Here is a 14,611-nt window from a genome sequence, read left to right on the forward strand (position 1 = left end):
GATCAGGAAAAGAGCCTTGACATCATTTTCAAAGAATTACTACAGGAAAATTGCCCTGATATTCTAGAAGCAAAGGGCAAAATAGAAATGGAGAGAATCCACTGATCCCCCCAAGAAAGAGATCCCAAAAAACCGACCCCTAGGAATATTATAGCCAAATTCCAGAACTTCCAAGTCAAAGAGAAAATATTACAAGCAGCCAGAAGGACACAGTTCAAATATCATGGAGCTACAGTCAAGATCACACAGGACTTAGCAGCAACTACATTGGAAGCTCATAGGGCTTGGAATATAATATACCAGAAGGCAAAAGAGCTTAGAATGCAGCCAAGAATCAACTACCCAGCAAGGCTGAATGTCCTCTTCCAGGGAAAAAGATGGACTTTCAATGAACCCAGGGAATTTCAAATGTTCCTGTTGGAATGGCCCAGAATTGAACAGAAGGTTTGATCTTCAGATACAGGACTTGGGTGAAGCATGGAGATTGGAGGAGAGGGGGGAAATATGAGGGACCTAATGAGGATGAACTGTGTGTATTCCTTCATAGAAAAATGACACTGATAATACTCATATGAACCTTCTCAGTTAATAGAGCAGATAGAAGGAGCTTTTATAGCTGGAGCACAGGAGAAAGCTGAATTTGAAGATAAAATATGGTGTAAAAATGGAGTCAATAGAAAAAAAGGGAAATGTGATGGGAGAAAGAAAAAGGAGAGTGGGAATAGGCCAAGATATTTCATATAGTAAGATTTTTCTTTACTAAAATGAGCTATTGCAATGATATGGAATGGAGGAAGGCAAGGGGCAATGAGGGAACCTTTGCTCTCATCAGAGTTGGCTAGGAGAGGAAACAGCAAATATACTCAATGGGGTATAGACAACTGGAGTAAGAAGGAGGGGGGAGCAGGGGGAAGGGGTGGGGATGTGAATAAAGGAGGAGAGGATGGACCATGGGGGGACAGTGGTCAGATATAACACATTTTCTTTTTTACTTCTTGCAAGAGGCTGGGATTGGATGGCCTGTCTGGGACCATAGGGCCAGGTGGATGCTGGGCCTAAGAGGTGGTATGGGGGCTCAGGGCCTCTTGGCCCCAGAGCCGGGGATCTGTCTGCTGTGCTACTCAGCTACCCTACAGCAGAGTCAGAGTGAAAGGAGAGAGAAAATATAGTACATGGTAGTGGAGAAATACGAAAGGAGGGAGTTGTGATCAGCAATGGCAACGAAAAATATGGAAGTAACTTTTGTGATAGACTTATCATAAAGAATGTGATCCACCCATGACAGAGTTGTTGGTGTTGGAACAAAGACTCAAGCACATTTTTTTTATTATTATTATTGGGGGGGGGTGCAGGGCAAATGGGACTGGGTGGCCTGCCTGGGGCTGCATAGCAGGGTGACCGTTGGGTGTCTGAGGCTGGATTTGGACCCAGGTGCTCCTGGCTCAAGGGCCAATGCTCTGGCTGCCACCCAGCCACCCCTACTATTATTACTATTTTATTTTATTTTTATTTTGGGTCTTTTTCCTTTTTTTTTTTGTTTTTGCAGGGTTCGGGTGGCTTGCATGTCACATGGCTGTGTGACTATTGGGTGTATGGGGCCAGATATGGGCTCGGGTTCTCATGGCTCCAGGGCTGGTGCTCCATCCATTGCACCACCTGGCCATACCTACAATTATTACTATTATTTTTTTTATTTTAATTTTTTTCTCTCCCCTTTATCGTTCAAGCAAGTCTACATTTATGGGGGGGGTTCATTTACTCTTAAACAAGAATATTTTATTAATGTAAAAAAATTTGTACAAAATGAGAATATTAAATAAAACAGAAAAAAATGTGTAACTTAAAAACATGCATGTGAATAAATGATGGAAAATTTTATATCATGTAATTGAAAAAATAAAATATCAATCATAAAATAAATGATAATGCCAAGGTTGCACAATCAATAAATGTCTAAGGCATAATTTGAATTTTAAAAAAAAGGGGAAAAGAAAGTAAAGAGTGCAGTCTGCAGAGCAATGAAGGAAAAAAACATGGTTGGTCTTGACTTCCTTAAAATGGAGGTTCTGGGAGAAACTAGTCAATTTAAGAGGCACCTTGTAAAAACCTGAAGGAAGTCAGGAGGCAAAGATAAGGCAGGAGAGAGTTCCTGATAAGGGTGATGGTCACTGACAATCTTTACCCAAAGCTGGGAGACAGAGAGGTCTTATGTGAGGAATAACAAGGAGGTCAGTACATGGAAGGGAGTGAGGTATAAGAAAATTGAAAAAGTCAAGAAAAGGAGGGTGATGGCATTATGAAGAACTTTGAACCCCAATCAGAAGATCTTGGTCCTGAAAAATAACATGGAATCAATTTACTAAACAAGGAGGGATGAGAATGATATGGGTAGACCTGTGCTTTTTTTTTTAAATGGGAATATCACTGTGACTATTTGGCATAGGACAGACTACAGTGGGAGCTACTTATGACAGGAAAACCAATTCAGAGGTAATTGCAATAGTATAAGCTTGGTGGAATAGGTGATAAGGATCTGCACAAGGGTGGTAGTAGTGTTAAAAAGGAAATAATAGATAGTATGAAAGATGTGAGAAAGGTAGAACATAGAACAGACAAGACCGCAAAACTGATCAGATGTCTCCTAAGTTAATTAAATGGTTGACCCCAAAATGTTTTAATATTATAATATTATCACTAATGGTCATTTCCCTCAAGAAATCCATATATGTGTGTGTGTGTGTATATATATATATATATATATATATATATATATATATATATATATATGAATGAAAGAAGATGGCATACAAATCCCCTAGTTTTTAATTACTGTGTAACTGATTTTTTTTTTTTGCTATTCACTTCACCTCCTGCCTCCGTTTATTTATCTCAGAAGTGGTAGATTAGAACAGGGATTCTTACCATGGAATTCAGTTGATAACCAGCCTTTTTTTAGAGCAGTATGATCTGGAGGATATAACTGGAATTAATAAATATGTGTATCATTCTTTAAAAATGTGATGCCAAGCAAAATTACTTCAATCCATTTATCTCCACATGACACAGGAAATAAGGCAATATTTGCTCCTTAATTATACAAAGGCAAATCAGAATCAGCATTCACTGGTCAAAGAAGAATGGAATCAAATAAATGTGGAAACCATTGGTTCAGGTTACCATGGGAGAGAACTAGAAAACTTACAAAGAACCAAAATAGAATTACTCAAACCTAACTGTTGATGACCTCCTTTTGGATAATTCTTGATTTTCATGACACTTCTTTTTTTCTGGTTTTCTTATATCCTTTCCTACTTCATATCTGGTCTTGGGCCCTCTTATCTTCTCCCTCTATAATGCCACTTGGTGCTTTCATTCTTTTCATGGTTTTAATTATCTCTGTACAGATCTACAAATCTAGCCCTAATCTTTCTACTGAGACCTATTTCCATACCACAAACCAATCTCTTTTTGGGCATCTAGAACTGAATGACCTGTAGGTATCTCAAACTCAAATCTGGTCAAAATAGAACTCATTATCTCTCTTCCCAAAACCCTCTCTACTTCCTAATCTTCTTATCAATGTTGAAGGAACCATCAATCATTCTCCTAGTCATCCATGCTCAAAATCTTAGTGTTATCCTCAGTTCCACATTGTTATTTGCTCCGATACACACTCCATCATTAAATCTTGTCATTTCCACTATAGCATCATTCATACAGGAATATATATATATATATATATATATGTATATATATATTCCCCTCTCTCCACTAAAACAATCACAACCCTAATTCAGGTTCTCATCACCTCTTTCACTGAGCTACTCCACTAGCCTTTTAACTGATTCTCCGACTCAAGTCTCTCTCTCTCTCTCTCTCTCTGTCCCCCCACCCTCCAATTCAGCTGCCAAAGTGATTTTTCAAAAGTATAGGTCTGATCTTATACCACTCTATCCTATATATACAATGTTTCCAAGAGCTCCCTTTATCTCCAGGTCATAATTTTAAACTTTCTATAACCTAGCCCCTTCATATCTTTCCAATCAATTTACAATCCATTCTCCTCTACATACTCCACAACTCATCTACACATAGTCCTTCAGACATTCTATGTCTTTTATACAAGTTGTCGCCTATGCTCGGAATTTTCTGCCCCTTCACCTATCCCAGGAGACCTTTCCAGATTACAACAGGTGTCTGTCCATATCTTTCCCTCCCAGAATTTCTATTTGTTCAATATAAATCTAATTATGTGGCTCAGGGGATAGAGCACTGGGTTTAGCATCAAGAATAATTCAGTTCAATCTGGTCTCACAAACTACTAGCTATGTGACTGGGCAAGAAACTCAACTTGTTTGCCTCAGTTTCCTCAATTGAGAGATGAGAGTTGTGATGTAAATCAAATAAAATAATGACTATAAAGCACTTAGTAGATAGCAAGCTTCAGGTTCCTTTCCTCTTTCCTTGTTTTATATATTGACTATTCCTTGAGGATAGAGACTCCCTTTCTGATTTTCTTTAACATCAGACACTTAGCTCTGTAGCTGGTATAAAATAAGCACTACACACTCATTGACATTCTTGACTCTTGGAAATGAAGGTTGGTATAGAACTACACCCAGAAGAAGAGTTTGAGGAAATCCTGAAAGGGGGCCAGCAGCAGTAAGCAAAAATCAAAGATAGGAAACCTAGGAATATTCACATAAAAATCATAAAGAAAAGGTAGAAGAAAAACCTTTCCCCAAGTCTCCATTTAAAGAGGGTGCAGAAGCACCTGGCATTCTCCTTTGGAGTCTACTCCACTCTCTCTGAGCTCTCTCTGAAACTGCACCAGCTTTCAAACTCACAGCTTCTCTGCACTCAAAGCAGCCTGTTGGATTGCACAGCTAGAGGGCAGAGCAAATAACTCCTGATGTTTCCATTTAAAGAAGGCTCACAGCCCAGCTATTTCTCATCAGCTGCACTCCTTGCTACTCTACCTTCACTGGATTGAACTAAAGTGGAATTGGCCCCAAGAGAGAAGAGTGGGAATCATCCACACATATCACTAAAGTCACACACATATTCATCTATGGAGGCACAGATTTCAAGGAAAAAACACATGGGACAGAGCTCACAAGTCACATAACTGAAATCAACTACTCAGTTTAAAAACAAAAAAACTTTCTAAACTGTAAGATAACACATAGGTGTCCCAAAAAGTCTTAATGCAGTTTTTTAGCTCTAAATCAATATTGGAGCTATTGAACTTATTATTAAATATTAAATTAAACATTAGATGTTAGATAGCTTTTAAATATTGATCTGTATTGAGTTTTGTTACACCTTCAATAAATGTGAGTCAATATGTACCCATTTTACCTAAGCTTCTCTTCACCCAAATACTCCAAATGTCCTATATTTCAGCAATATTCCCTTCAACAATATACATCACAATCCAGTATGATTGACCATCCATATTCATCCATGTCTCTAATAAAAAATTCAACACAAGGGTTCTACCCATCATAAGGAGTCTTTTCCCAAAATCTCTTCCCATTGCATGGATTTTCAAAGAAACAAGCAGGCCTGTTTACTCATTACCAGGCTGACCTGTTATTTTTCAATCATCTTTTCTCTGATATTCTTTCGCCCAGTAATGTCAAACTTAAGCAGAAAGGTCACAAAATTGTACCTAAGGGGAACTGAGAAGGTTGTCATACTGATTTAGAACACTACATACCAATACTATCTATATTCTACTATGTTTTTATTTAATTTGCTAAATATTTCCCAATTACATTTTAATCTGACTTAGGGGAGTACCATGGGCTGTGTGTTATATGCCCACTTTTCCAGAAAAATTCCCCTTTGATAATTGGTTTAATTTATTTACACTCACATACCCTTCAAAGTTATTGATGATCTCTTAATTACTCAATGTCTTTTCTTAAGTCTTTATGGCCTCTTGGCAGCCTGTGACATTAATCAATCATCTACTCCTCTTCGATCAATCTCTTCTTCCTAGATTCCATGATACTGTTCCCTCCTAATTCTCTTCCAACTTGTCTAACCACTACTTCTCAGTCTCTTTTGCTGGATCTTCATCTAGGTCACCTCAATTAATGGTGGATGTCCCCTGACCTGGGTCAAAGTTTCAGTTATCATCTCTCTATGCAAATGAGTCTCAAATTTAATTGCCCAAGCCTACTCTCTCCTGACCTCCAGTCTCACATATCCAACAGTCTATGAACCATTTCAAAATGGAATGTCCAAAAACTGAATTCATTATCTTTCTACCTACATCCTCCCCTCTTCCTAATTTTCCTATTAATTTCCAGGGTATCACCACCTATGATAGTAGTATGGAAACTTAGATGTCACTCTCAACTCCCTCCCCCACCAAAGCCAATTAGTTGTCTAATTCTGTCAATTGTACCTACATATTTTGCTAAATGAAATCCTTTTCTGACTCAAACTGAAACATAAAAGTCCAAGATGGATATCACACAATTTTAAGGGAAGAGTATTCAAAGTACATGATGAGGGACTGATTCTCCCTCCCATGCAAGGATGGATTCCACCTTTCTCCTTTAAAAGAGAAAAGAATATCTAATTCATGGGGAGAGTAACAAATATTAGAATAATCAAAAAAAGGATGAAGAAGATACTAATAACTGGCCCATAAATCTTTCCTTTTCCAGCTACCTACAATTTTTATGTTAATTATCTATATACACAGATGGAATCTTTGGTATGGTGATTATATGAAACTGACAAGCTTTCACAAAAGACAGTCCTCAGACCACACAGGTCTTTACCATCATTGAGGCATTAAGAATACAAAATCTTACTGTAACATTTGTTGATTACCAAAAACACTCAAGTGTTACAAGCTACAAGTCATAAAAAGGGTTATGTGCTATGTGCATATGATACAGAGTGTCTATTTGTATTCCCTACCTTACTTTCCCACTAATCCTTATAGCATCATTACCACGTGAAAAAAATTCCCCCAAAGTCTATATTCTAAAGATCTTCCATTCCTATGCTCTTCGCTTCATATGCTATTCAGTAATGATCCATCCATGTGTATATTCACAAAATCCCAATAAAAAGGAAAACTGCAATACAAGCATATGTAATTCTTTGGAAACGAACATCTACACTGCTGAAGTAGCACTAAAGTGACAAAAGACTGTAATCCAGTGGTCCTGGCCCTGCAAATTCTATTTTAGATGTATTTGTTTTTCACAAACTAGAATGTTGCATATGTGGTCACCAACAAAAATATAGCAATAGCTTAAAATTTATAACCAAAATTCTCCTGGTTGATTTTCAAATGTTCATTGAAAAAATAAGAATCTGGCAAAATATTTAACATACAACTATAAAAGCTCATGCATAACATAATTCTCACTACACAAAAAAATGGTTAATGAATCAAATACAAAAGACAATCGGCAACTTTTCTCAAGTATAAAATCAGACAATTAACAACAGACTAATTCCAAAAGGAATTCCATTTTAACATATTGGATAAATGGTCACATCTAATCTCTGCTTTTAGACATCTAATTAGGAGAAATCCATTAGTTCAAAGGCAATCCATTTCGTTTTTGGATGTTAAGAAATTTTTATTAAGTGGCAGCTAGATGGCGCAGTGGATAGAGCACCAGCCCTGGAGTCAGAGGACCTGAGTTCAAATCAGAGCTCAGACACTTAATAATTACCTAGCTGTGTGGCCGTGGGCAAGCCACTTAACCCCATTTGCCTTGCAAAAACCTTAAAAAAAAATCAAAAACAAAAACAAATTTTAAAAAATTATTACTAAAATAGAGCCTAAATTTGCCTCCAAGTTTCTATTCTTTGCTCCTGGTTCTGCCCTCTAGAGCCAAATAAAACAAATCTAAGCCCTCCTTCCATGACAGTATTTCAAATACTTGAACACAACCAACATGTCTCACAAGCCACTCTTCTATGGACTTCATTAGGTGGCCTCTCTGCTCAATCAATTCAATTTGGGTTCCTAAGGGTTTTAGAGTTTTGGGGGGGAAGGAAGGAATTCCTGGGAAATGCTGTCTTCATGACGCCATCTTGGCTCTGCCCCCTCCCCCAATGGCTTTAGAATAAAATAAAAACTCACTTAGCTTTAGTTCCACATAACTTGACCCCATCCTATCTTTCCAGCCTCACTGGACATTACTCTTCCACTTACTCTCTGTGATCTAGCCAAAATAACATTCTTTTTGCTCCTCACTCCAGAGGATTTGTTTCCTATCTTCAAAACTTTGAATCAACTATGTAATATAGTTGAAATGTATTCCCTTCTCCTTACCTCAGTCTCATATTTTCCATGTTCTTTTAAAGCAAACGCTTCTTTTAAGTGGTATTTTCTGCATGCCCTCACTCAATGGCTAGCTTCCCTCCCTCCCAAATTACTTTGTGTTTTACTTTATATCCTTTTAAGGGGAGTTAGGTGACACAGTAGATAAGAGTACTGGCCCTGGAGTTAGGATAAAGAGATCAAATCCAGCCTCTGACACCTGACACTTGCTAGTTGTGTGACCTTGGGCAAGTCACTTGACCCTGACCATCTCCAGTCATACAGATTTATATCTGGTCACTGGACCCAGATAGCTCTAGAAATAAAGTGAGGCTGATGACTTAGCCCAGCCCTCCCTCACTAAAATCCAATTCATGTGCTTGTCATGGAATCACCTCCCTGATATCATGGTCTTCTTGGAGAATGAAGGACAAACATCAACATCATCATCACCATATACACTTTTATATTTACTGTCTTTATAACTATATAATTTTTCTATGTATTGATCTCCCCATTAGAATGTAAGCTTCTTGAAAGCAGGAATTGTCTCATTTTGCACTTGCACTCTCAGAAATGTGCCTGGCATATAAAAATTACTGATTGAGCACTCTACTCTTCTAGCTAATCAATATTACTCTTAAACCATGGTGCCCAGAATGAAACATAATTTTTAATGCTTAAGCCACATTTTTACTCTAATCACTTAGCAATAAATGTGCAATTCAATTTTAAATAAAATATTCAAAAATACATGTAAACTCAAAGATGAACCTAGGAATCCCACTATAAGGCTCCATGTAGCAGAACAGAATTTAGAATAGAGAAAGGTCAATACTGGACCCCATTCCAAAAGGTTCCAAGTACCTAAAGAATGGATCTCACCTCATACATAATATGGCAGGTACAATAGATTACAGGTATAATTAAGATCCAGTTTAAAATACTGTGAAATTTCATAGAAACTATTTTTAAAGCAGTAAAAATGGCCAACTTCATAAATCTAATATCAGGTCTTTTTTCTGTTTAAATTATATGTTCAATATTAAAAGAAAATATATACTAAGCATTTAAGAATATAGCAGCAATTTTACCTAAGCGGTTCATTATATCTGAGAAGTCAATTGATAAATATAAAGAATACATCAGTAAAGACAGTTGTTAATCATAAATTAAGGACCTTAACTAATGTTTGACTTCAATGAGAAACAGTATGATGTAAAGACCTAAAAGTTAAGAAGAACTAAGTTTCTACCCTGACATTTAACCTTTTAGCGTTTTAGGAAATTGTTTAAGACTTAAATTGTAGAGACAGTACTGACTGACCTGCAGTATCCTCAGTTATCAATCACAAGGCTAGTCCCTAGTCCCTATTCCTAGCCTTGACTTCAGTGATTTCAAAATCTATACACTATATAAAATATAACTTCTGGAGGAGAGGGAGGGAGTGGAGGGAAGCTTTCCCAACTTAATTCAGAGTATAAAGTAAGGAAAATAAAATGTTAAAATTAGTACTTAATTTATATTTCTATTTGTAGAAACTAATCATTTTGAATACCTTCATATTAGCAACCAGAAGAAAACTTAAAATTGTTTTTAAATTCCACATTAAAATTTATTGTATAGGTTGGATCAGGGCTCAGGTCAACATTTTCCTATTATCAAAACACTGGTTTGAGCCAATTTAAATTCACACAGTTCTCCAACCATCTTCTTATCATACCTACTGGTTCCACAGTGAAAGAGAATTCCAATTCTTTACCTTGGGGCCACAGACTCCAAGTTGGTGAGTATTTTCCATATTTAGCCCTACTCAGGCCCTAGTATGCTGCTCTCTGGATAGCTTCATATCATGGATTACCCTTCCACCCCAAATCACTGCTTTCCACCTGTAGCTCTGAATATAGTAATTAAATCAATAGTATCATATGTGGAAAAGATATGTCAGATCAACTGCCTATGACTCTAACTCACCATCCCTCTGTCTTCCCCAACAAAACTCACTTCCTGTCCCAACACATCTCCAATTAGAATGAAAGCCCCTTAAGGTCAGGAACTGTGATGTTTTTATTAATCTGTATGCAAGGAGCCAAGAATATAGTCAATACTTACTAAGCATTTTATCATTAATTCAGAACTTGTCATTCTCTAAAAGTGAAGTACAAACAGAGCATTTACTTTTTCTTTTTCTAAATTTCTAGTTAAGGTAACTATAATTATTAGATACTTATTAAACTGGCTACAAAAAACCCAAAAAAGTTTGATTTGCAAAGATTAGTAAATTTTGACAGCACCCTGAATTCAAAACTAAAGTGGTAAAATTACTCCCTTAATGAGTAATTTTGTTTTAATAAGTTATGATAATAAGTTATAGCAAAACTTTGGATAACAAAAAAAGCAAAAATTATGAGGAACATATTCTCTACAAGTTTATTATTCCCTTGTTTCTTTGACTATTCTTAAAGCAATATTTTGTAAATATATTAACAGTTTTCTCTACAACTATACAAAAAACAAGATGAGTCAGTTAATTCAAATGAAATGTTAAAAGTAATCATCTTTATTTCTACACAAACTTAGTGATATGCTTTAAAGAGGACAATATCTGGAACCACAAACTGGGTTTCCTCATGTGTAAAATAAGAGATTTGAACCAGAATACTTCTTAAAGTAACTGATTCTAAAACTATGATCCTAATTAATGCTTAGCACAGAGCATAGATAGAACCAATCTATGCCTACTAAGGCTTTCCCATTTTAAATTATGCTAGGTGAACAGAATTGTGAATTTCTAATAGTATCATAAAAAAGAAACATGCTTACTGTGCCCCATTAGGAGGAATAAACTGCAATACTTTTGAAAGAACGGTGAGAGAAAACAATTGTGTACTTAAAATAAAAGCAAAAAAGGGTTGTTGACAAGAGAAAAAAAATTTTGTGCCATCAATTTCATGGAATCCTACAAATACTACCACCTGTAAAAAAAGTTTTCTACTTTAAAGAACTCAAAGAATCTAAAAAAGAAAATATGATTTGCATGTTTTCCAATTTCACACTACAAACAACTTCACTATTGCCAACAGGTACTAAAATTATTTTATAAAGAAAATATAGAAACATTTTGGATTAATTTATACTTTTATAAAAGGTCTATTATTAATAAAAAAAGCCTAGTCTTTCTATTATTGGCTTTAAAGTTTGATTTTTTACATTTATTTATTTATTTGATTGTTTTTGCAAGGCAAATAGGGTTAAGTGGCTTGTCCAAGGCCACACAGCTAGGTAATTATTAAGTGTCTGAGGCCACATTTGAACTCAGGTACTCCTGACTCCAGGCAGTGCTCTATCCACTGCACCACCTAGCCGTCCCCTTAAAGTTTGATTTTTTTCAAATAATAGAAAATGCAATCCCTTCATGTCGATAAATTAGTGTACAACAGGCTCCAGAAGTAATCCTACTATATGCTGATTCTTACCCAGTGTAATTTCAATTTTGAAAAAATACACAACCTCAGATAAACACTTTCTCTTTTACACTGAAATAAAATGAGTAACATTTCAATCTTACCACTTTTTTTCATTGTATCCATTTACTATGTAATTAACGCTTCTCAAACTTAGAAGCTTATGGGGTAGTCTTACAGGTAGGTGAAAGATCTTCCAGTCCAAAATCATCATCATCATTTCCCGGGTGAGAAAAGCAAAGGACCAGCCTAAGACCCCCCCACCTTAAGATCTGAAGCCCCCGTCCCTGATAGCAAATCCAGGGAGCTAGCTCTCTTCCACTAGCGCCCACATGAATAAGCTTACTAAGGGAAATTGAGGGACAAAAAATGAAAATTCCAATCCAAGCTGTATTGCACAGAACCTGGGCCCTCTATCAGTGAGGATCCTTTGGACCTGTAAACCTAGGGAGGGAAGGATTTGCCTAAAAGATGTCCCTCACGTTTCAATTAGTGCTGGAGACTTCTAATAGTGTCTTTACAGGAGATGCAGAAAGAGAAAACTTAAGTTTTTTTTTAAATAAGGGGGAAAGAGGTAGCAGCCCCCTAAAGGCCATGCCGCCTCGAACTAAGGGGCTCCCCTGCTGGGCACGATCCACAGCCCCCCAGGCCGGATCCCAGACATCTACACGCCCCCTCCCCTCGCTGAGCAGGGGGCTGCGGCGGATATTGGGGAGATGATGGATCCCCGGGTCGCCCAGATTTCCTGGGCTTTCATGCAACCTCTAGGGCGCCCCAAAGGAGACTAGCGGGGAGTCCGGCGGTGTGGGTGAGGGAAGACCCTCCTCCCTCCCCTCCCCCTCCCCAGGCTCCCTGCTCACTGGGAAAGGAAGGATGCGATTTCCCTCTGGACACGCACAAGACTTGCCCGCCGCGCTCCCGTCCTCCTCCTCCCCCGCCCCCCAGGCCCCGCTCCGGGGGCTCCTCCCTGCTCCCCCTGGGCCGGCTGGGCCGCCCGGAGCGTGGCCGGCCCGGGGCCGGGGCCGGGCCCGGGCCTGCGGCGGCGGGTCGGGGCCCCGGGGCCTAGGCCCAGCCCCGCTGCGGGAGGGCGAGGACGCGCCCCCGGCCCCGGCCCCGGCCCCGGCCCGCAGCCCGCTGCGTCCCGCTCCCTCACACGCTCCCTCACACGCCGCCCGCCCTCCTCGCCGGGCCCGCTGCCCCCGGTGCCCCCAGCCCCCCGCTCGGCCCGGCCGCCGCCGGACCCCCGCCCCCCGCCGCGGCGGGCGCCCCGAGTCACCTGGGGGCCGCGGAGGGCCATGTCGCCCCCGCCTCAGGGAGACCCCGCTCGCCTCCCGGGCTCCTCACGCCGCTTCCCCCGCCGCCGCCATCTTCTCCTCTCGCTCTCATGCAGGCACACTCGCATCGGCCGCCGCGCCTGCGCACCGGCGAGGCGGGGGAGAGGAGCGCCGCTGCGCAGGCGCGGCGGCGGGAGGCGGGGGGGCGGGGAAGGCGCTCCGGGCTTGGCCGGGCTCGCCGCCGGGAAGGCCAGGTTGCCGTCCAGTCCCGTTTCTGCCCGCGGGCCGGTGCTGCAGAAAGCGAGGCAGCCGGGTCCCCGGGGTCGCGCCGGAAGCAGAGAGAGGGCGACGAGCGCGGACCTTGCAGTCCCGGAGCCTGAGTGTGGATGCTGCGGCTCGGCGTGCCTTGGGCCGCATCGCTCTGGACCCCCGCTTCTTCCTCTTGCCTGAAAAAGGGGTTGAATCAGGTCTATAAAGTGACAGAAGCCAAGCCGGAGAGAGGTGACCCCCCCCCGGGTCATACAAATCCTCTTTTAGCCTAGACCCCCGCGGTCTGTCTGGGCTACTTGTTGCCCGAGATGTAGCAACTTGGAGAAGTTCCCTGCAGCCAGGCCCCCGAGGGGAACAGGGTGCCCCCATGGTCTTTGCTGTGCCTCGGGGACTGGGCCCCGGCCCCACCGCCGGGGATCCCTACGCTTCAGAGTCGCCAAAGGAAAGGAAACAATGTTGCCAAGAAGGATCTCAAAGGTTTCCTGAAACTGACACAGCCCACCGAAATTAACGAGGCGCGGAGGCCCGGATGGGCCCCGGGGGCGGACGCTTGGAGTCCAGGCTTCTGGGGAAAGCAGAAGCTAAGGAGAACAAGCCTGGCTCTAAAAAATCAAAGATCCCGGGAGTCGAGGGGATCTGGATGTACAAGGAGCAGGACTAGTTTGCTAGAATGAGGAAATGCCGGTGGGTCGGTCATCAGCCAGCATTGAGGGGCCGAAGGGGGGGGTGGGTAGAGAGATGTAGTAAGCTGTCAGAGAACCTAGAATTTGGAATAGAGCTAGATTGGGTTGGAATCCTGCCATCGCTACTTGCCTCTTGTATGGCCTTCGTAAGGATAGAGAGTTAGATTGGTAGATAGATGGCTCTGGAGAAGAAAGTGACTTAACACAGGACCCCCTCATTCAAATCCAATTCACACGCTTGTCATGGCATCGCCTCTCTTAGTATCTAGGTGTTCAAAATGAAAGACAAAAAAAAAGAGATAGAGCATTAATCTCTTCCTATGTGCCTGGCCCTTGCTAAGCCCCAGACATACTTTTTTGGGTCAGTTTCCTCTATAAAAGGAAAGAATTGCATTTGATGACCATTACGGCCCCTTCCCAGCTCAAAATGACAAAATTATGACCTCAAAATGAAGGAACTTTGAATGTTTATGTATATGCATACATACATATATATATATATGTATACGCAAATGCAAATATACATGTGTTCATGTATGTACATTATACCAGCTATATGTATTATGCATATGTATAAATGAACGTGTGTATACATGGTAAATGTGTGTGTGTGCT

General features: G+C 40.5%; 1 protein-coding gene across 4 annotated transcripts in view; it reads right to left on the minus strand.

Annotated features, from left to right (window-relative positions):
• The window catches only part of USP10 (ubiquitin specific peptidase 10), an 85,632-nt gene extending 72,479 nt beyond the window's left edge, over positions 1 to 13,153 (minus strand). For 2 of the 4 annotated variants that reach the window (XM_074201913.1, XM_074201909.1), the window contains exon 1: positions 13,046 to 13,153. In XM_074201913.1, coding sequence (XP_074058014.1) covers positions 13,046 to 13,066 — 21 coding nt within the window. In that variant the 5' untranslated portion in view covers positions 13,067 to 13,153. The remainder of the gene's footprint in view (positions 1 to 13,045) is intronic. The other 2 variants (XM_074201922.1, XM_074201918.1) reach the window with 1 other exon arrangement.
• Positions 13,154 to 14,611: the final 1,458 nt, after the last annotated feature.

The sequence above is a fragment of the Macrotis lagotis genome, chromosome 1, assembly GCF_037893015.1.
Source record: "Macrotis lagotis isolate mMagLag1 chromosome 1, bilby.v1.9.chrom.fasta, whole genome shotgun sequence".
NCBI classification, from domain to species: Eukaryota; Metazoa; Chordata; class Mammalia; order Peramelemorphia; family Peramelidae; genus Macrotis; species Macrotis lagotis.